Here is a 22,508-nt window from a genome sequence, read left to right on the forward strand (position 1 = left end):
TTTTTTTTTTTTTTTTACGGGGTTCGAACCCAGGACTCTCCCGGGGACGAATCCCGATCAAGGTTTTTTATGTCTGTATGTGGGTCAGGCGCGCCAGACCGTTCGGCCAAGTTCATTCAGCAGAGTTTTCAGTCAAAGTTATAGCGCCCACTCTTGGATGTTTTTCGCAAAACCCAGGTTGGATTCTTGCGAGGAAAACAATACGCGGTTCTCGAATAGCTACGCATTGTTGAAACAGCGAAAAGACAAGGAACCGGAACGAGAAACGAAAGCGCAAAAAAACAACCAAGAACTTTACAACACGATAATTGGCAATTACGTTACATGTAACTACGCAATTACGTCACATGCAACTACAGGATTACGTCACATATAGCGTCGCAATTACGTCACATATAACTTCAATTGGGTGATTGCGAGTTTAAATGAAAATCGCAATAGTGAAGATTACACAGAGACGACGTGCAAATAAAGAAACACAAAATAGTTTTTGAAACTTATGTAGAAATTCTGAGAAAACTGTCGATGTGAAGTACATTAAAGTATTCAACCTCACAAACCAGAGTTGTAAACGGGCCTGAACTCGAAAGTAGAAGCACGAAACCCGGCCCGACTTACAACCCTGTCACAAACACATGTGGGTGAGTGAAATACTGTGAAAATAATTAGTTGGGTGACAAAGCAAATACTAACGAACGAACGGGTAAGCCAAGCAAAGTCAAATGGCGGGAGATCGATATAACAAAAACAACTTTACTCATACAGACAAAAGCGAACAAACCATTTTAACAACTTTACCAGTAATTGTTGAAAATAACCTGGGCAGATATATATATATGACCCTGCTTGGAAGAGGGACGGGTCAAGGGTCGACAAGAGAAAATCTGAAAACCATTTTGTGATGGATGGGCAACACTGGACTAGATCACTAGTTTTTGAATTGTGTATCCGACAGGGTTTGTGGGATATGATAGTATAGAAAGAGTTTTGCTACTTTGTAAAGTTAGCTACGCGAAACAGAGAAAGGAAGAATGAGATAGAGAAACTGCTGCTTGGTTGTCGGGATTGTTGTTGGTGAAAAATCACAAGTAATCGTTGGAACTGCGTTCGTGTGTTGGACGGAAGGCACTCTGTGAAAAACATCAAAACTGAATCAGTTTTTGATTTTAATAAATCGGTAGAGTTAGGGTTTAAAACTTTTCAATATTTAGTAATTTTTGGTAGCAAAAACCGGAGATGGACCGTGGAAATCTATTTGTGTCAAGAGATTTCCAACACACATTTTTAATGACTTCGTTGTTTTGCAAATATTAAGCAGAAATAGAAACAATTGGTAAAATTACATTTTTTGAAACTGACAAACACTTTTTGACAACAAATTTAAACATCGCATATAATGCCGAGTTACAAACACACAAATAGGTTTTGTTGCTAAGTCATCGTTTTATTTTTATTTCGGCAAAAATTTAGAACCTTTTAGGATCTATAGGTAGTCTACAACCGACATTTAGAAAACTGGAGGCATTTTAAGATTCTAGAACAGAAATTAAAGTTTCTAGAACCAAAGTTCAGTATTCTCAACGTTTAGGGAACTAGATCAGTTAATTTTGTCTTGATCAAACGTTAAGCAATCTACAACAAATACCAGAAACATTAGGTGAAAAATTTAACAGCGTTTTGTTACGTAACATTGATCCTTACCTCGTCATTAAGCAATCCATAGTTCTCCCCACTCTGGTTTCTTCTCCACCTTCTGTAAGCGTAACATCCACCTAACATTACAGCTACCACTAGGAGCACTATAATAATCGCCACCACCACCGTAGAATTGGATCCAGCCGAAGCTGGTGGGGCAGATTTCACCGTCAACTTCACACAATCAGGGTCCGAGTTGGATTTCTGGCAGCAGTAAATGCCAGAATCTTCGTAAGTCGCGTCTGCAAAGTGGAGGAAGTTAAAAATTGTGTTTAACGGTAAAGATTAGTGAAGGAACGAGTTTCGATACTCGGTATCTAAGGTGTATACACCTGGGGTTCATCCCCACATATTTGTGATGATTCACTAACAGATTCTCTGATGAGATGCTAGTCACATAAATCTAAGAGCAAAATGTTTGACATTACAATTTAAACGAGTATTGCTCTTCTAGCAGTTTTTTCGTTTTACAAATAATTGACGTTTTGACGTCACACACAAGCGAATCTACGTTTGAAATTGAAAAAATGTTAAACAACTCTAGACGTAAAAAGCTTTTCACAAACCATGTTTTTACACTTACTGGAAACAGTGAGATATGTGTCGTTATAAGTCCGTTTGTCAGTTTCTGATGCTTTAGTTAAATTGTGAAACCAAGTAACTCCAGAAGGGTCGCCCAAGCCGCATTTGACAGAGAAAGTACTGTCTGCAAAAACAAACAACGGGTACAGAAAAAAGTGAAGCAATGGTCTACACAGGGAAAAACAATTTGGTACAACAGCAACGGGTCAACAAACGGACACCAGACACAAACAAAATACACTTTATATTCACCTATCATTGTCGTTTGAGCTTTGTCTGGGACTGTGTCAGTAGGCAAGGTTGCTGGTGGATTTGCGGAAGAGGGTGCTTCCGACGAAATGGTTGGGGAGATGGTTGGTGGTGTTTCTGTGGGGCCGTCTGGTGTTTTTTCCGTAGAGGTTGGTGATTTTTCCGTAGAGGTTGGTGTTTTTTCCGTAGAGGTTGGTGTTTTTTCTGTGGTGATGCTGGCTGGTGGATTTTCTGTTGGACCAGCTGGTGTTTTTTCTGTAGTGGTGGTTATTGGTGTTTCTGTGGAACTGGCTGGTGGATTTTCTGTGGAGCTGGTTGGAGTTGGAGTACAAAGTTCTTCTTGGTTGATTGAAGACAGTTTCTGTTCTTTAAGGTTCTCTGGAGAACTTAAAAAACAGAAAAAAATTTAAAACCACTTCCCACAAGACTTGATACCACGACTAACCAGTGGTGGGATTCAGCCGGTTCGCACCGGTCCTATAAAACCGTCCTACGAAAGTTTATGAGATCAGCGAACCTGTTAGCGTTACTGGTTACTGTCAAAATTTTGTCCCGCCACTGCACACAACTAACAGTTTTTAAAGCAATAGACTTTACTGAGTTGGCAATAGTATATTTGTAATAAGTAGGCGTAAATAAATTAAAAACAACCATAACATAAATACACATGGCCACTCTTCTTAAATTTAAATATTGTAATATCCTTATCAGTTAGATTACTTGGTTACATGACCAAACAGGACCATAAAGTACATACATTGTAACCTTGGGTTTATGTTGTTAATGCATAGTTCAGTTATTGCATGATGGCTGATTTTGTACACTGCAGTAAATCTTTGAGACCACACTCAGCTTTTTCAGTTACACTTTGTTTGAATATGTTTATATGTAAACCACTTTGAGTACATTTACTATTATATTTTTATGACTTCTGTTTAAAAAGATAAAGATAGAAAATCTAAAAAACGAAAACAAGAACATACCTGCAAGTAAAATCTGTTCCATTTCCAGCCTTGGTTTGTGTAAAGTTGTACAAAGCACAACCGCAAAACCAAGTGTTGTTGCTCAAAATCAAAGTGTTGTTGGTGACGTTCGTGTTTTCAAATAATGTCGAACTTATTGTGGTCAACTTATTGTACTGAAAACAAGAAACAACAAAATTATTGCGTTAGTTCATCAGTAAACCTTGGTTATCTTGGCGAAATCAGGACAAATGTCCGGATTAACTTAAACGGGTCCGGATTAACTGTGATTTACTAATTTTTATTTGATTGAAGGGTAGTTGCATCTAACTTTAACGCAATGTGCCCCAAAGTAATTCTAAAATAAGAAAAATCTACTAACACAATACCCTACATCACCATGTTATACAATTACCTAAATGTCGAACACTGATTTGAAAAGGTATATCACCCAAACTGCTGAAAGTTAGGGCTATTATGTTTGGGGTAAGGTATCTTCTTTAAAAATACAACAACTTTCCCAATGTTAAATATGAAAAGCCGAATGTTTACCACTAAGCCTGTGTAGCTCAGTTGGTAGAGTTCGAGTCCCAGAAAGACTACTGTCGTGGGTTCGAATCCCAGCCTTGCCATATATCTGGGAATGCTTGGGAGACCAGCTTGATTCGTGCCACGATTTAGAAATGCTCAGCCGTGATCGCTGGTCTGTATAAACGCTTAAGGGCTCATCCCAGTCCGTGTGTATGTTTACTTAGCTACTCCTATGGTACCTAATTAATAATTCAGCTCTTTGCGCCACCTATCGTAATGTAGAAACTGTGAGCCTGCCGTAAGTTACGGTATTAGCAGCCCCACCCAAAGATAGCCGCTACTGGTCTATTGACATCTCCCACCTGCAGGTTGACGGTGGTCAGCTCAGTATTATTGGCGAATGCATCAGCATCAATCGTCGCAATCGCATTGCTGGCGAGTTCGAGAGTCTAAAAACAAACGACAGTCAAGTAATATGTTAACTCTTTTTCACCAAAAAACAAAAAGTGTAACATCACGAATAAATCGATAGGACGTGGCCGCACATGGCAAACCGCACCACCGTTTGTCATCACATATAAATTGCTAATGGTCACCTATTTTACAGCAACAACAAGGAAAAGGCGTGCTTGTCCCGTTTCTATCAAAATTAAGCGTTAAAACACTTCTATGACGACAAAAAGAAAAAAGGGTTTAGGTATCGAGCCTAAGTGTAAAACGTGTGGTGAAAGGTAACATTATAACACTGAGGTTGCGTGTTCGAACCCCATCGCAACAGGGGTATTCCTGTTTCACACATATATACATATTTTACTCCAAACAGATATGAAAGTGACAGTGACAGAATGTGCAAGTTAGAGCTAGATTTGCCACAATTGTTTCAACGCAAACCAGAAAAGACCAGCCCAGACTTAAACTCCGGCAGGAAAATAAGAAAACAACATTTATAAAGGCTAAAGTAAATTGGAAAAACTTTAGTTAAATTACGAGCTTCACTTACTTGTAAAGCAACGAGGTTCACAAGATCTGATGCGCCTATCGCTGTGATGGCATTGCTGCTTGCATGAAGCCATGTGAGTTTACTGAGGTCGGACACAAGGTAATCTGTTAGACTGGCAATTTTGTTTGATTCCAAATGTAATTCCTCAAGTGTAGCAAGGCCACTGAAAACATAATAAGTTTATTTATAAACCTTAATCAAAACGCTGCTTAAAGTAAACCTATAAGGTTTAAAACATGCACATATTTCGTTTGAAAACAAAGAAAAAACTTGGGTCTAAAATGCTAGGGAAATTGTCAAATACTTTGGACAAATAGTTAAGTTTGTAGGGGTCTTCTGGCAAGCATTTTCATACCGACGTTTCGACGTCCTATACAGGTCGCCCTAATCAGCGTAATGAAGGCAACCTGTATAGGACGTCGAAACGTCGGAATAAAAATACAATTGCCAGCAGAGGTCTGTAAACTTGATATTATGCCTGATGGGAGCAATAGCTTATGTATATATTTATGTTGGCTTTATTCACTTTAAGGTCCCCACCTATACTGAAGTTAACCAATAACTTTTGTACAATGTTTCTTCTTCTCACTGCAGTTGGCTAAACGTTTCATTGTCAGGCGACAATGTTTAAACATCTAAAGGAGTGTGGGCGCCTTACGGGTTGTGCAAATATGTCGTGCGCTAAGTCAACATTGGATCAGTACACCAAGGACAAGTTACCCACACACACGCTGAACGCCAAACCAGTTTAACTGCGACATGAGAGTGGTTGTTTAAGGCGGATACTGGAAAACACCGAGGAGCTCTGAGAACAAACATGTTCTAACCTTTCCATAAAACGTCTTGCTGGCCTGTCTACCTTATTTCGAAACTACTGGTTGTGTTATAAAATGTTTTCTAGTTTAATATGTAATCGGTGGTTATCCAGAACTAAATCCCTTTGAAGAACAGTAATTGGATAAATACACGCTTTTAGGACATGCTGAAACCGATTTCGTTATTTTAGTAAAACGATACTAAAATGTTAACAGTAAGTCCAATTGGCCGGTCTCTCTACGTCTATGGTTAAAACAAGAACATGAAAGTGTTTAAACATTACATTGCCCAGCGAAAACACAGACTGTTTCAAGTTTAGTAAACTTCAGTTTAGTGTAATTATCCGAAGTTAGAAAATCGTCTGTATTGAGTGTAAATAGCAAGGGACGATTTTTTCATGAGCGAAGCCTTTTGTCAATTTTAATCTACAAAAAAACAAGCCATGGTACTTTTAATGTATTATATACCAAAAATGCCGGATCATCATGAATTTCACAAACTCTTACGTGAAGGCTGAAGGACTGATGGTCGCAATTTGGTTTTCACCCAAATGCAAAGCTGTCAGTTTAACCAGGGATTTGAAAGTGTCGTTCGCTATCTGTGTCAGTTGGTTTCTGCTCAATTCCAAAGTCTGCAAACTCACAAGCTTCTCCAAGGCAGTAATGTTGATTTCGGTTAAGTTGTTGCCGCTTAAATCAAGGATGGTGGTTGTAACGTTGACATCTGAAAACGTGCAAAGAGTTAAAAAAAAGACTTGACAAATCTTTTTCAACAAGAAGTTGTACAGTACAAACGAGAAAAAAAGTGTAAACTGCATACGTCAGCAAAACACCGACCCATGACCCGTAAAGTATTTGTTACAAGGCCGACGAGAAAATGTGTTGTGTAGGTTTGCCACCGTTTATTTCAACGAAAAATAAACCAATGCAACTACCTAAAATCACTTTTTTATGTAAGTTTGTGTTAACTTTTATATTATGCCGGTCCAAACAGCTTGATTAAAACTGGTTTGCCCACCACTGCTCTATAGCCACAAATGCAGCTATTTTGTGTTAATATTGAAAACAGATCTCAATCTGCCCAAGACAACTTAACGTCAAATATACACATGTTCAGTATGATGCCTGCATGTAACATTATCGTTTCAGAAAAGATAGCTTTCTGTATAGCCCCGTTTTTGTCGGTGTTTATAATATGTTATCAAATTCAAAACTACCTCAATCAAGGCAACATAACGCAAGTACACTCGTGGTTTTGATTTCTTTAGTTAGTTATCTATTAGTTTGCACACTTACACCACAGATACAATTCAGGCAATTGCGTTTATCGCTTGTTCAGGGGAAGTAATCAAAAACTGCATTGTGTTTTTTGTTTAACGCCAACTAGCCTATAACAGCCGTGCTCAAGTTTTTCAAGCTTTAGTGTTTAGATGCTATCTGCTTCAAAAGTTGTTGAAATTGCTTTACAAAAATACCTAATAAGTCCGAAACAGTTTGCATGTACACGCTGAAAAACAAGCATGGTTGATTTGGCCTGTCGTGTTTACACAGATGTTAGCAAGAGCACATACTCCCATAAACATATTGCGCTAATGTTGCCGATTAGAAAATACAAGAAATACATATCGATTAAATTAATGGTAAAATTATATCAAAAAATCCCATTAATTTGATTTCATGGGCGATGTAACGGTTTAATATGACATATCGTCGGTTCAAAGAAAGGGAAGTATGCTTCACATATGTGACAAGCAGGGGTTTCGGTTGTGTAACAGACAGCGTGTTGGAATAAATAATCAATATATGTCTTGTAATCGCCTGGCATAGAAATTTTTACGATACAAAACTTAGCTATACGACGCTCTTATAGGAGATTTCTAAGACAAATTTAGATTCTGAAAATGCTTTTTACGGGCAAAAAACATTTCGGCTTTAAATAAAATTTTGCGACCAACCCGTTTGTAATGACAAACCTTTTTATCTACAGGGGATAATGACCTTTCAAATGCGAAACTAGTCATACCCACCATTGGATCTGCCATTATTGAAATCTATCAGCAAAATTACTTTTATCTTGTAAAATGAATCAACAAGGTACAAATAGCAAGGAATGTGCCGAAGTTCCGAATTCGACGTCAATGCTAATAACATCGGACGAATTTATCAGAAAAACGTCTTATTTTCTCTTTCTTCTTGAAAAAAAGTTTAAACCGCACGCATTAATATGCTAAACATGCTACGAACGGGATTTTGCTTTTAAAACCAGTCGTGAATTTGCAGCAAGTATCTAACACCAAGTATCTGGTGGACAGCACTGTCTCGGAGACATATTACGTAGCCAACCGTGATTAAAAGCTTTGTAACTCGAAACTACGAGTTTTGTTAAAAATATCAAATTTCAAAACCGAGATACAGAAACTCGGAAGCAGAAGTTACACACATAACACCAATACGACTCAAATAGCTAAACACCACATAAATGGCACTATCTTCTCATGTAATTACGCTACACGCCTACATTTTATTAATTGCCAGTTTACGACTTAAATAAGGCTTTTTGAGGTGATTAAAAATGCCGTACCTGGAAATGTAGTGAGTTGCAAGTCTTTGCAATTCGTTGTGGTGTTCCCGTCGGTGTAAGTACAGTTTTGAGCTAAGGACATCGACACAAAAGCAAACGTCACCTTAAAACAACACAACTTAGCTTTAAAAGTTTCAAAATTTTATCAGTTTAAGTTTTTGGGTAATGTAATAATTCCAATACCTGAGATTACTTTTTAGGAACGCAATAATTACACAATTTGGAGAAATACTTTATCAAACTGACTACTAGACAAGATTAGCCAACAAAACAGCACTTAGCAAAACTTGCCCATTAAATTTCAATCTAACAGCATGACACTTATAACGTATATATGCCTACAAATTTCTCCAGAATACATAGCGGTAACAGCAGGTACTTACGGCCAGAAAAACTTTCCAGTTCCTGTTAAGCATGTTTATTTCCTTGCGGTCAAAATTTCACCGAAAATGTTGTAGCTCTCCCTCACTTTCTCACAGAACAGACACTTTATTATTCCCTCTGTTCAGTCACAATGAGTGAATAATTCAAACAATCGAATGTAATCAAATTTAAACTGTCCAGCAGTGGTGCTTTAAGCTAGCAACTTTTAAATTTCTAGCTAAAAAAACAAATATCAACCAGATATTAAATTTTAGCTAAAAAAACAAATATAAACCAGATATTAAATTAAACATATTAATATTAGTAAATAGGCATACGTCGTAAGTCCTGCTGGCCACGGTAAACAACATTTTGAATATTCAACGCCCTGCAGCTACACTAATTGATTTTGAAACGTGGCAAAATCAAACGAATAAAAATACACAAATACATGTAAAAGTCTCATAAAAAACAATATCACTAGCTAGTAATAATCTAATTACTTCTTGTTTGTTGTTTTAGGAAGCTGAAACGTTACTAAGTCTTTACACTTGCTGAAGTCTAAACTAAACCTGCAGACAGTCAGCAACTAGTAGAAACAAAACCAGTTCCAAGTTATCTCAGATACCCGCTTACGCCTTGCCTACCGAAAGGTGCGTTTCAAAGACACGCGAAGCAATTATTTGATGCGTGCTCTTGTCCTGTAGTTCGGTTGAAGTGGTGAAGGCTGGAAGCAGTGAAGCGTGTCGACCGCTGCCTTCTTCTTCGATTGGAAAGGACCGAAAATCGACGGGAACGCCATTTGTAAACTGAACAGCATGAATAAGTGAATACGTGACGTTTTTACGGGAAGCAGGAGAATTATGTTTGCATTGTGCCTACATTATCGATTGTCTGGTGTTTTATTACCCCTTTTTCGATTAAACAAGCCGCCCGATTTGTGAAAAATCTTTAACAGTCTATATTACAAAAGTAGTTTGGCGGATGAAACGTGCTGAAAATGCTGCTTCCATATGTTTTCCTGGGTCAGCTAGCTGTTGAATGACCTTTTATTACCATTTGCGTTGAATCTTTACCAGATCTAGCGATAAATTAAGTAAAAACTTATCTGAACAATTGAAAAAATGATTAAACGATTTCTTAAAATTCTCATGAAGTAAAAGAAAAAAAAATTGTGCAAAACATTTCTTAATGACACTCTAATTTTCAGAAAACAGTACTAGGCAGTTTAAGAGCCTCTCCTACAATACAAATATATCCATTGACCTTGGCTATTGACCTTTTCATATTATTTTCATTTCTGTCGATTGTAACGTATGCTGATGGTTACCTTACCTTCGCACTGTGCTCTGTAGCAGCCAAACACGGATACAAGTGTGTTGTAGGCCGAATCCGGTTCAGAGAGAAAAAACGGCTAAAACAACAAACCACGCACACAGCGGGATATATATATATGTGTGTGTGTGTGTTTGTGTATGTTTGTGGAAGAAACTATTCAATGGTGGAAGCTAGATTAGTGCCCCTTTGTAGCTTAGCGAAACCCAATTGGCATTACACTTACAGTATATGTTTGTGTTTAATTTGAGATTTCTAGAAAGACTTATATTCATTGCTGTAATTTTTATGTAAAAAATATGCGACCACGCATTTATATGAAACCGCGCAACTGAAGAAAATATATGCAAGCCTACTGGCTGCCGTGTGTTTGAAAACAAAAATACTTCGGTCGCGAAAGATTTTAGGGTAAAAAGCCATGTAGACGTGTACAAGCGTTGCTGCTAGACTTCTTTTTATGGCCGAATGGACAAACTGGGAGATGCCAGTGAAATAAAAACATGTGTGATTTTTTGATCCACAATCGCCGAAGCGATTTATTCAGTCGTGTAAATACATTTTTTACAGCAAACCTTTCTTGAGCATTTAGGCTAACATTATATAACATATCATCAGGAATCAGCCAAAAGTTGTTTGCGGTAAATGCCTTTGGAAATGATTCGAATACGCAAAAGTTGCCATTCATGTAAAATGCAGACTGTTTGTTATATATTTGAAAAATCACAACAACACATAATAGGGATAATAAAACGCAAAAATAATACGCAAATGTACTATTAGAGCCGTCTAAGAATGAAAAACTTCTATTAGTCGATTGTTTTGCAACAAAAAGCCAGCAACATTAAAACAATTGAATTTAATTCGCAAACTTCTTTAATTGCTACAAAGTTAAACCATCTTTAAACCAGGCAAGCACGCGTCTAAAAAATATCTAAAGCAAAAAAATCTGGAACAATCAATCGGCAATCAGTATCCATCAGAAATGTATGAAACTTTCAACATTATCACATTAATATAAAAAAACAGCTCGCTCCAAAATCCTCAAACGACTAAACCCTCTGCCTCATCCCATCTTTAGTATCGACGTCATAGTTGATGATGTCATCAAGCTGTTTGATAGTACGGCCAGAAGATGTTCCAGAAAATGGCGAAGATCATGAAAGCGCTGTAGACACCCACAGCTATCCAGAATAGAATTTTGTCCCGAAGATTCTTCTTGAAGTTGTAAAGCACCATAAGACCCACGGTAAGACCAGCGATCGCCCCTGCCACGTGGGCAACGAAAGACACACGAGCCCCTGATGATGTTGTCTGAAATCTTCGGTAGATGGAGTAACCGAAATCACCACACACTGCAAATAACATGATAGGGTTATTTTGTGCGTGATAATGGCGGTATTTATAATAGGAAAATTGACAAAAGGGAATCTAATACAGTAATTACAAATATATTATTATTTTTCGGTTTGGATAGTATATCTTGAGCAGTTTATAGAAAATAAGTTATAAAAGGTAACACCTCAAGTCAACTGTAAAGGGCAAACCCCCAGGTGTTGTGAAATTTGCACAAAATATTTTGTTTCATAAAGGCTGAATTTACATAGGTCTGAGCGTTGAAGACTTAACCTTATAACCGGGGGAAGGTCTACGCTACTGCACTACGTAACATGCGGTCCAAATTATGTTACACTTTTCTTTATTGGGAGAAAATGAAAAAAAAACTTAAATTACAACATCCCTATAATCTGACCAGCGGCCAACCATTTAGGTTAAACCACAATTATTTGGAATAAAACAATAAAACTTGGGTAAGGTTTTGCTCTGAGAGAATTGCAATAAAAGCATCCATGCTTCATTTTAAAAGTCACAAAAATGATAAAGAATACAGACTAAGAATACAAACGTTTACAAAGCATCAACTTACAGACGAGAAGCACAAATATGGTTCGAAGAAGACTGGACAACTTGTGCATGACGTCACCGTTCTGCATGAATAAACACGTTAAGAGCAGGAACTGAAACTCAATGATGCGTGAAAACTATTTTGGGGATTTTCAACATTCACTGGTTTCGTGTGGTTAACATTAAAATATTGTCATGTGGCACAAAAAAATTGCTGTGTACTACTTTTACGGATCTATACTTCTAAGCGGTTGGTCACAACACCGATAAACATTTGCAAACAATTTTAAGTTTCAAGTAATTTTCCTATTTGCATAGATTGATAAAAAAGATTTGAAAGCATTAGAGACACATTTTTGCGAGCTGAACTAACTCCCAAAGAGGCTGGTGTAAATTTGTTTTTGCCCCCTAGTAAGTTACACGCTATACGTGTTGCGTTTTAAACATTGAAACAAAAAAAACACATATATAAGTGGTACAATAATCATGATAAAAAATAGCACGAGCAAGTTGAAAATACTCGCTTTACTCAATTTTTGTTAAAAATCTCGAGTCAAGTATTTAACACAGGGAGTGCATGTACAGACGAGCTTTATGAATCATAATGTGGTCACAGTGATCTAATAATGTCCTATGCTAATAACTTACCAGTATGACGTTAGCAAGTTGAGCGCTGAACAAAGCGTACACTCCCCCACTAGCGCCAACTAGCGGTGTGTAAGGGTCAAACACCGAACTTGCGAGGGAACCTTCAAAGTATTGGATTGGTTATTATTACAAAGGCAAGTTGTTGTTCATTCAGAAGATTTTTAAAATATACAAAAACTTGACCAAGACGTTTTACGCAAAATAATACTAAAAAATAAAATTCAAAAGCATAAAAAATATATAAGAAAAAAAATGCTCTAAGCAGAGTTAGAATGACGTTTCATTGAAAATCTTTTAATTACACGTCGTGGTTAACTGCTTAAATGTTGTTGGACCATCCGCTGTCAGCTAAACAAAACTTTTTTTGAATTTTTGCCAACAATTTTGTTTACAAATTCGCCAACATACGTTTAAGCGAAAAGATAGTCACTTTAAAATTTCGGGGTCATTTAAGCAATCTTACGTCACACCAACAACGTCATTACCCACCTCCTACCACCCCCGCTATATAAATGGCACCAACACGCAGACCCCCGTGCACCATTTCGAGGGGAATCCCCAGAAGTAGTTGGATCAGAAGGTTGAAAAGTATGTGCTCCAGTCTGTAACGTAAAAGTACGTTAAAATTTGGTGTTTCAAAGTTAGACCGTCTATTTTTTTTAAAAAAGGCTAAATCAGTTATTTTTAACCTTCACTAATGCTACATTTTAGTCCGCCAAAAAGCCAGTGATTTTCAACCTCTAATATAGCGCACGCTTTGAATAACGTTTAAAACCTGTGCCACCCTGCACACCAATAAACAATGTAGAAGGCAAACTTGTGGAACTTAAAATCAAAGAGTTATTAAGACATAGTCTTTGAGTCAGGGATTTACATCAACTGAAACCAAATTCAAAAATGTATTCTCAATTGTTTGCATTACCATGAAAAAACACAGCTTTTCTTTATTGGTTGGTGTCAATGGCAAAACCTACTCGCAAAAAGTCTCCCCCTCCGAAAATAACTCTGTACCTCCCTCTAGGGCAGGGCTTCCCAAACTTTTTCGATCGCGACCCCTTTTAATCTCTTTAAATTTTCCGCGACCCTGCACGGATAATATGATAAACAGTGCAAGCGAAAACTAAAAACGACCTACCAGTACTCGAAGTCTACTACTTTACACGTCCAAACACCGATACCTTTCATGTGCTTTAGCCTTTAGTTTCTGTCACATTGTTTTGCAAATAGGCACTACTTATAACCTTGGAACAAGTTTAGGCCGTTGCAGTGCTTTGCAAACGGACATTAAACACTGCTTAGAAATCGTAAATGTATTACCTATATTTATTAGAGAAAGTTATTGCGCCACACAATACTTAAACGTTAGTCTATACCTCTATATGTCATCTTTATGTTGCATTAAAATGCCTGTGCATTTCAAAACAATTCCAATTGTTGCGTTTCAACCGAGGTTTGTACGATTAATGGCGTCACTACAAGCGCGTTTGCGCTTAGCTGGAAACGTTTTAAAACCGACGGAACTTGAACAAAACTGACATTGTGACGTTATACAAAGGTCAAGGCCGGGGGAGTGCGGCACCTCCGTACTCTACGCCAGTGTATGGAGTACTTTCTGCAAAATTGGTACAGCTCACTGCGACCCCTCAAGTTTGTCAAGCGACCCCTTCCGGGGTCGCGACCCCCAGTTTGGGAAGCTCTGCTCTAGGGGCACATGGCCCTCGAGAAACGCTGGTCCTAACGAACGCATTTAGATAATATGCATTTTTAGGTACTCGGACGCCACAAAGCGCAATGGTTTATAAAGTCAGCAAACGTTTTCCTTCTCAAATTTATACTAATGCCCCTGATGTCACAAACACGTAAGACGTCACGGTGACGTACTTACCCGGCGTGCAGAAACATGTAGGTAAAAAACCTCCAGACTTCTTGTCGCTTGGAGGGGTCAAATATGAGAGGACTCTTCAGTATGTCTGCGTGGTAGGTGAGCCATTCTCCCAAGGTAGCGCCGTAGTAAATGTAAACAATAAGCTGAAACACAGAAGATAAATAATTTAGTAACATGATGACACGTGACGTGCTTGCTTTTCCATTCTTTTTTCATTTGTTTATCGTGCACTGTACTAGTCGCATTCAGTGTTATTTACCCTGATGAAGATGACCTGTATAGGACGTCGAAACGTCGGAATAAAAATACGTTTGCCAGAAGAGCTCTTTAAACTTGGTACTATGCCTGGCAGCAATAGTTTACATATTGAATTGAAATGATGTAAGTTGAAAGGACGTATTGTATGCTGTAGGATAATAATGTTGTGGTGAAAATGTTAAAATAAATAGTTAAATTGTGCTTCTACATCAAACTTATTCAACAATGTTCAAAACATGGCGGTCGTTTTAATAAAACCCACACGAATAGAATACAGTAAAGTCGAGTTGAAGCGAGTAGTACTCGGTTACAGTTTCGGGTCATTTAAAAATGTTCTTTGATAATTGCATGGAAACCGTTCTGTTTTTTAACGAGCTTGCCTTATCATTGTGACATAAGCAAATCCCATTTATAAATCAACATTAAAACTGGTTACACTAGTAGTCAATACGGCCTATTTCTCGCCACCAGCTGCACTGATGAAACATTATAAGCCTGTGCACTGTCAGCAGTTTAAAACATCACAACTACAACTTAAACTACACAAAGAATTCGACTGCAGATACAAAGTAACTTTAAATGACCAAAAATGCCAAAAGTATCGTGCAATGAAAAATAATAAACATTATAAAGCAGTTACCTCGGCCAGTGAGACGAGGATCATAAACATAGGTGGAGGTTTACAATCGTAATGTTCGTAATACAATTGTTTGTCTTCTTCCTTTGTGAGAACAAAGTCACCGACGAAGTGGACTCCGCGTTTAAACTTCGTCAAATCTTCTTCCTTAACTCCGGTCTTCCTCGCAACATCCCTGGAATCTTCCCGATCCTGGAAGAGCAAGATAAGATGGCGAGTGTTATAGAAAAGTTTAAATAAGCTATTGCTGCCAGGCATAATGTATGATCGAGTATTGGTTTTCCAACAGTTTTTATCATAAAAAATTGACGTTTCGACGTCCTATACAAGACGCCTGTATCAGGATAAAGGCTTGCAAGATATGCCACGCGCATAAGTGTTATTTACCCAGATGAAGGCGCCTGCTGTATAGGACGTCGAAACGTCGGTATAAAAATACAATTACCAGAAGAGCGGCTCTATAAAGTTGAAGACACCTCGTACCTGTGCGCACCATTGTTATTTTTAGACCTACACAAAGCATTTTTTAAAGAGACTAAACAAGGGCGGCACCCGCTTAAATAACGAATGTAGGGAATGTTGCAAGTCTTTGAAAAAGACGTATTAATCGAAATTAAAATGGGTTTAGTGCACCAAACATGATATCGAAAGTTTGTAAGCTGGATTATGTGTCAACATCTCCAACCTTTAAAAGTTGCAAATGCCCAGATTTTAAACATTGTACGTGTCAAGCAGGCGTTTGTGTGAAATAAACATTTCCGCGTGACTGCCCAACCGAAAAAGATTTCCAGGAATACGCCCACGTTACGCCTCACTGCTTCAATACTAAGAAACCAATCATGTTACGGATTATTCTCTTGTTTAGAAAATTCAATGTGCGGATTCCCAACAATATATTTCTGTGTTCAAGCATATTGAATTTTCATCCACTACTTTAGTTATTTTGTCCAAACAGCTTAATGTGATAGGACGAAACTGCGTTGGGCCAATAAATTGAAATCGCTATTTGAATACAAACTTGTATGAATTTTTTTTCCCAACTGGGGTGCGTTTGAAAGCTTGTATAATGGCTTCTATTTGCGTCAAAAAATTGATAAGTTTGTATTTAAAAAAAAAAAATTAGTACACCACGTACAAAACGAAAAAAAGTGATTTTTTGAAGTTTCGTTTTCTAACTTCATTTTACCGATGTCGACAACACAGTTGTTAGCAATGAAGTTTGCACTAAAGGTGATGTGGTTACTCTAAATGTAAACTTTTCAAAATCAATTTAGAAATAATCTGCCGAAACATTTCTGTCATCACGGCCACTTGGTGGTGTTGGTAGCAGTTTAAATCAAAAACGTCACCGGCATCATAAACGTGTTAACGACTCGGGTTAATATTTGCTTCGTGGATCCATGTTTGCAGTGGGATGATACGTGGAATGACAAGCAAACAACTTTGTGCACAACTACATGAATACGACCCAAGCCTTGTAACCAGCTGCAATGATGAGACCTTATAGGTTGAAACACTGTACACTGTCTGTAGTGAGTTGTGGCATCAAACAGAATTGGTGAGGCATGGTTTTTCAGCCTGTTACTCCCAACAAACTAGAGTGCTGTAGATCAGGGGTGTCAAACTCGTTGGGTTCGAGGGCCACATTGCAGTTTGAAAATTATGCCGAGGGACGCATGTGATTTTTAATCAAGTTTTATATACTTAATTCACCTTTGCGCTATGACGGCCGCATTGCAGATCCTTATTTCACCAACAGCCGCCAATTACCTGCTGTTTTTTTGTTTAAACAGATGTAAAGAAATAGGTTTATATCATATATATACCATCTATTGACGCCCCCAAAACCCAGATTAATTTCCGACTTGATGCGGAGATTGAGCCGCACAGTATGAAGATCCGTTTTAACTGTTTATTATGTCATAATCTATATTGTGACGCTTTTGGCGCCTGTTTTTCGCATTGTTTGCACACAATAGGCCCACAAACTCGTTTCTGCGGCCGTTTGTGGCTATATGGTTTGATGAACGGTTTGAATACTATCGTTTCTATTTATAACATATGAACAGTGCCGGATTAAGGGTTCCGAAAATCAGGGTTGCCAACTAAAAAATTAGAATTATCAGTGTTAGAAAAGAGGCCTGGATTTTTGACTGGCCTGTAGTCACGTGCATATTTTGCTTAATGGTTAATCCAGCACTGCATATGAATTATTATTTATAAATTAAATTTCTGTAAATGTCTGTTTAAATAATAGCTTTCACTTTGAAAAGTAAGAAAAATTCATTGTAAGGAGATAAAAATCTGACAAAATACTGCAATTGTTGTTGAGTGTTCGTGGGCCGCATTGGAGGGCTGCGGGCCGCAAGTTTGACACCCCTGCTGTAAATGGCTACACGTCGAAACAGTGTGCATTGTCTGTAACTTACTAAACATAAATCGGTTTACAATTCCTAAACACACGTTGTATCGCTTTTCACGACTAGTTCTCAAAAGAAATATGTGTTAGATGTTAACCATATTTTTAAACATTGGAGCTTGCGACTTAAACGTCCACGTGAACCGAGCGTACTAACTCACAGAAGGGACAAATTGTTTAATTTGACGGTGTATCAGCACGTTTAATCACTATCCACAAATTGTGTCCTTGTTTTGGCGATCAATAACGGTTAACGTTGCAAAGTTATTACCGGCTTGGTGATTGTTTGTTTCTGCAATCTTTCACTAAGTGAAATAAACCTAAATGAATTGAAACCGACAAGATCATGTTTTGTTTAAAATCTTAAAACCGCACTTTATTGCAAGCATTATTCGAAGGTTATGCCACATATCAGAATTTTTTATTTACAAAACGTTTGAATATTAACTCTGTACATGGACGCAAACATAAAAGTCCGTTATTATCTGTAATATACGGTCACACCGTAACTTCGACGCAGCGGAAACAGCTCAGATCTTCCGTAACTTTCAGGGGCGTTCAATTGTGCGTAAACAATCGACGAGTTCTTTGTTCGATTCCAGGTAAACCCGATAACGTAATTTAATGACGTCATTTAGTCACGACTTCGAGGTATCTGTTACCAATGATGATGATGATATCAAGCTACAGTGTTGTCCGTTTTATTAGTGTTTTTTCAACCCCAGACTTATGAATATAAACACGCAGTGAGAAGAAATTGCGCGATTCTATCAAGTTTTGACGCAAAAACGAAACTGTATGGGACAAGTTGTTTCGGACAGAGGGGATTAGGGGTGCTTTTGCCCCTCGATACCACATTAGGTCATACACACGAGGTATTTACCGTGCTACCTATAACCTATAACCAACTTTCTAATATTATTCCAAACAGCACCAAGTAACGGGCACCGGTTCTACAGAAATTTTGTGAGATCAGCGAACCGATTAGCATTACTGGTTACTGTCAATGGATTTTTGTATCTTATCTGATACACCGATTGGCTCAAAAATATGAATTTTGTGATAGAACCGGCTGACAAAAAATTTGAATCCCACCACTGGTTAAAACTTGTATTTATATTTAAGTCCAAGCTTACCAGTCTGATGAGCTCTTCCTTGGTAATGTAACCATCTTTATTTTTGTCGGCATACTGCAGCAGTTTTCGTATCGTAGCCTCAGATAAAGTTGAACGATAAGTCTCCACAATATCTTCAAACTTGCTAACTTGAATCCGACCATCACTTCCAGTATGCTGTAAATATAATATACGGCGTATCAAACTAGATTTCATGAATGCACAACATACGGCGTACCGAAAAGTGTTTGCAAAATTTTAAATTTATAATGTGTACATATATATTTCAAAACGTTTGAACTGTCATAACGTAGAATGTACAACAATTTGACATGAACAGTTTTAACAGACGCAAATTTAAACGGTTGTTAATTTGTATTGGTCTTGATTATTACTATTACAAACACTAGTTCGTAGCTTCGAATGTTTTCATCAAACGCATGACGCATTAAATTCACACACGCTATGCGATTCGTTTCACATCAAATTTACAATATTAACTTCTACGTATTTCCGGTGAATGATGGGTTTTATTATAGCACCCGATCAAACTTTTCTATTTAGTGTTGTTTAAAAACATACGCCATTGTTAAATCATAATGCCAACACTTAGTTATAAACAGTTGCTCGATTGTTCGCTAAACAGATATTAATAGATTATGGCAAGTCAGCTCTGCACCGCTATTGTATTTTTACGCGTAACCAGTCTGGGATTCAGCCGGTTCGCACTGGTTCTAAAGAACTGTCTCACGAAATTTCATGAGATCAGCGAACCGGTTAGCATTACTGATTACTGTCAATGGACTGTTGTAACAGAACCGACTGAAAAATGTGACTTTTGTGACAGAACCGGCCGACAAAAAATTTGAATCCCATCACTGCGCGTAAACAAAAACAAAGTATTTCCCTAAAATAAACTTTAGGGTGCTAATTTCGTTTAATGCAAACCTGACCCAGTTTAAGCATAAACTTCCATCCACAAACTGATCAGTTTAAACGTGGGTTTGGTGTTAAGCAAACAACTTTGCTTGCCCAAAGCAAACGACCGATCATGAATTATTGAAACAGTTCCGTTAATATTTCACGACCCCAGTCACGCAAATGCATTAACTTTAACGTACGTGCAATGAGTTTAAAAACACAACTGTATGTTACTGAACTTACACGCTAACAAATCGGGGTTCAACAAATGCATTTTACAAACTGACAAACTTTTAAACAAAATCATCCCATTTTGACTCTTTAAAATTTCTATTTGAATACGATACTAACCAAAATATATTTTTAAAACAAAAAGATAAGATTTAAGTTAAATCCATCTACACAGAATGGAATAATTAACCCTCTTCATAGTGAGTAACACTATAGGTGATTCAACAAAACGAAATAATTCAAACATTGTATAATTTTGCCGTTAAAATTAATTGAACTATAAGATTCGATTCTTTTCGTAAAAAATTCAACACCGAAGATTCCAGCTTCAATGTAGAATGTGTTGTATTATTTTGAAGCAAAGAACAAAGAAAAAATTCTACTCAATAAACATCTATTATTGTGACAACAAAGACCTACAGAAACGTCACAATACCACAATTGAAAGCATAATCGACCACTTTAAACAGACAGTTGGGAGTAAATTTGATGGCGCAAGGATTGAGTTGTGACCACTAATTTGTGTGTAGAGGCGTAAGAACCAACGCCTGCGGCTTGTACAATGTTTATAGCCAGTCGTATTAGTAGTGTGGTTAACTCGTAAAAGATTTATGCGTTTCTTGGAGCTAATCATATAACTATGTCACTACTAAGTACTAAAGTGTGTAGTTCTCTGTGCATTTTGTACCAATACATGTAGGTATTCGGTGCGTCTTATCAATGAATGCATATGACTAACGCATACTTTTCTGAAACATATTTATGTTAAAGAATTTCTCGAAATTCGCAATGATTGGTCGCGCAAATACCGTTAAGAAGCTAATCTCCTTTCACAATGCTACTACATAAACACCTTGACATAACGGAACTCGCTATGTCAATTTTAAACCACTTTAGCGACAAGATATACCACAAAAGCGTCGTATAATTTCGTCAAGTTAAGACCTTTTTCCAGTTTATGCTTAGAACCGCTGCGCTACAACTTTTAATTTCACAGCCTGTACCACAAATCTTACACATAAATATACCGGATTTAACGCTAAATATGGAAACACGTTTCCGAGAAAACAAAATCAGAGTAAAAATTAGGTTCCCAAAGTACGGAACTGAAAATGCCAAAATCCAAATTTTAAACATATATTCCGAAGTTTTATATCGACGGATTCAGTCTTTTGGAAGCGTGCGTTCAATATTAATAGTATAACAGTTATACAGCAATGCGATCGTCAATGAGTTAGGGGGTCAGATACTGCATAATCCATTGATTCTCAGTACCCAATTAAACAACATACGTTAGTTGAACAAGAATTTATCTTGGCTGAAAACAAACCTGTAATTTACATCAAAAAAACATACCTGGTCAAAAATCCACGTGATATCCTGAAAAACAAAAATGTAGATTTTGTAAACAAACTGATGGACGAAACTTGAAAAACTAATCAGTTATTAAAAATAAAGCATTTAAATATTATAACAACAGCAATTACTTGAACTTGACAAACAGAACTTACCCTCGGTTTCGGGTTCATTTCAATATCTTCACTCATTTTGCAGAATATTTCGCTTAAGTATCAATTTGAAAATGCTAAACTTAACAAGTATACACACAAGCAACAAAATCTGCAAAACATAAAAATGTACTTCAGAGACCGGTGGTTATATATTTATCTATCTTCGCCGTAATGTAGCTACAATTTTTCAAATACAAATTACAACAAAATCAGCGAACAAAAAGCAGAATCTGCCTGTTTTGACTTTTTTCAATGTCCTGTTTACCAGAAGTTCGTATCACCAAATTAATTTGCAGGCTGGCACTAAGCAGCCAGTTTAAGAATCCTTGTTCCTAGTGTGAAGGTCATCTATGATTTTATGAATACTTACAGCTCATAATAGTTGGCAGCGTTTTTCAGTCACAAATGTTACGATTCAACTTACTGACTACAATGAGGTAACACAAAGGAAGGTACTTCGTCCTTCAGTCCTTACATTGAATTTAAATCGCCTGAAAACAACCTCATGACCTTTATTTAAGACAATGGTGATGATTTGAATAGAAGTTTTAATTAGAAAGTGTTGAGAAAGTAACTTACGTTCCCCGCTGCTACGTCACGTAGCCGACTTACGTTGCGACGATGGGATGAAGAAAATATTGAACGAATTAAACGATAAAATCAGACGTATTCTGTATATAGTAATTACATATTGAAGACAACTTATGTATAAATAAATTCGAATACAAACGTTGAAACAATCGCTGGTTTTGTCGTTTTTATAGGCAGCTGCTTTTCAAAAACGCATTTAAAACAGTTGTTTACGCACAAAACATTGACATTTATAAATTGATGAAAAACTCAAAAACCAATGGCTGACTGCACAAAG

The 22,508-nt window shown here is 37.3% G+C and overlaps 2 protein-coding genes across 2 annotated transcripts; both read right to left on the reverse strand.

Moving 5' to 3' along the window:
* Positions 1-219: 219 nt before the first annotated feature.
* Positions 220-9,016, reverse strand: LOC145220921 (uncharacterized). The gene is made up of 10 exons (XM_080087989.1): positions 8,799-9,016; positions 8,416-8,518; positions 6,342-6,558; positions 5,020-5,182; positions 4,382-4,468; positions 3,510-3,664; positions 2,530-2,912; positions 2,279-2,401; positions 1,702-1,937; positions 220-1,130 (listed from the first exon to the last, which is right to left on the reverse strand). The coding sequence occupies exons 1-10, from the start codon at positions 8,829-8,831 to the stop codon at positions 1,083-1,085; spliced, it is 1,548 nt and encodes a 515-aa protein (XP_079944115.1). The 5' UTR covers positions 8,832-9,016; the 3' UTR covers positions 220-1,082.
* A 1,783-nt stretch (positions 9,017-10,799) lies between these two features.
* Positions 10,800-21,768, reverse strand: LOC145231344 (rhomboid-related protein 2-like). The gene is made up of 9 exons (XM_080096336.1): positions 21,641-21,768; positions 21,486-21,509; positions 18,999-19,154; positions 15,447-15,635; positions 14,549-14,691; positions 13,153-13,265; positions 12,664-12,764; positions 12,038-12,098; positions 10,800-11,465 (listed from the first exon to the last, which is right to left on the reverse strand). The coding sequence occupies exons 1-9, from the start codon at positions 21,674-21,676 to the stop codon at positions 11,218-11,220; spliced, it is 1,071 nt and encodes a 356-aa protein (XP_079952462.1). The 5' UTR covers positions 21,677-21,768; the 3' UTR covers positions 10,800-11,217.
* Between the last annotated feature and the right edge of the window lie 740 nt (positions 21,769-22,508).

Source organism: Phallusia mammillata, chromosome 1, assembly GCF_965637545.1.
Source record: "Phallusia mammillata chromosome 1, kaPhaMamm4.hap1.1, whole genome shotgun sequence".
In the NCBI taxonomy this organism is placed as follows: domain Eukaryota; kingdom Metazoa; phylum Chordata; class Ascidiacea; order Phlebobranchia; family Ascidiidae; genus Phallusia; species Phallusia mammillata.

Coding starts and splice junctions, on each gene's coding strand:
- LOC145220921 (XM_080087989.1), bottom strand. CDS start 8,831: ATGCTTAACAGGAACTGGAAAGTTTTTCTGGCC. Junction 6,559..8,415: donor GCAACTCACTACATTTCCAG/GTACGGCATTTT, acceptor GCACGTTTTCAG/ATGTCAACGTTACAACCACC. Junction 2,402..2,529: donor AGCTCAAACGACAATGATAG/GTGAATATAAAG, acceptor TTGTTTTTGCAG/ACAGTACTTTCTCTGTCAAA.
- LOC145231344 (XM_080096336.1), bottom strand. CDS start 21,676: ATGAGTGAAGATATTGAAATGAACCCGAAACCGAGG. Junction 15,636..18,998: donor AGGAAGAGCTCATCAGACTG/GTAAGCTTGGAC, acceptor TTGCTCTTCCAG/GATCGGGAAGATTCCAGGGA. Junction 13,266..14,548: donor TACATGTTTCTGCACGCCGG/GTAAGTACGTCA, acceptor TTTACGTTACAG/ACTGGAGCACATACTTTTCA.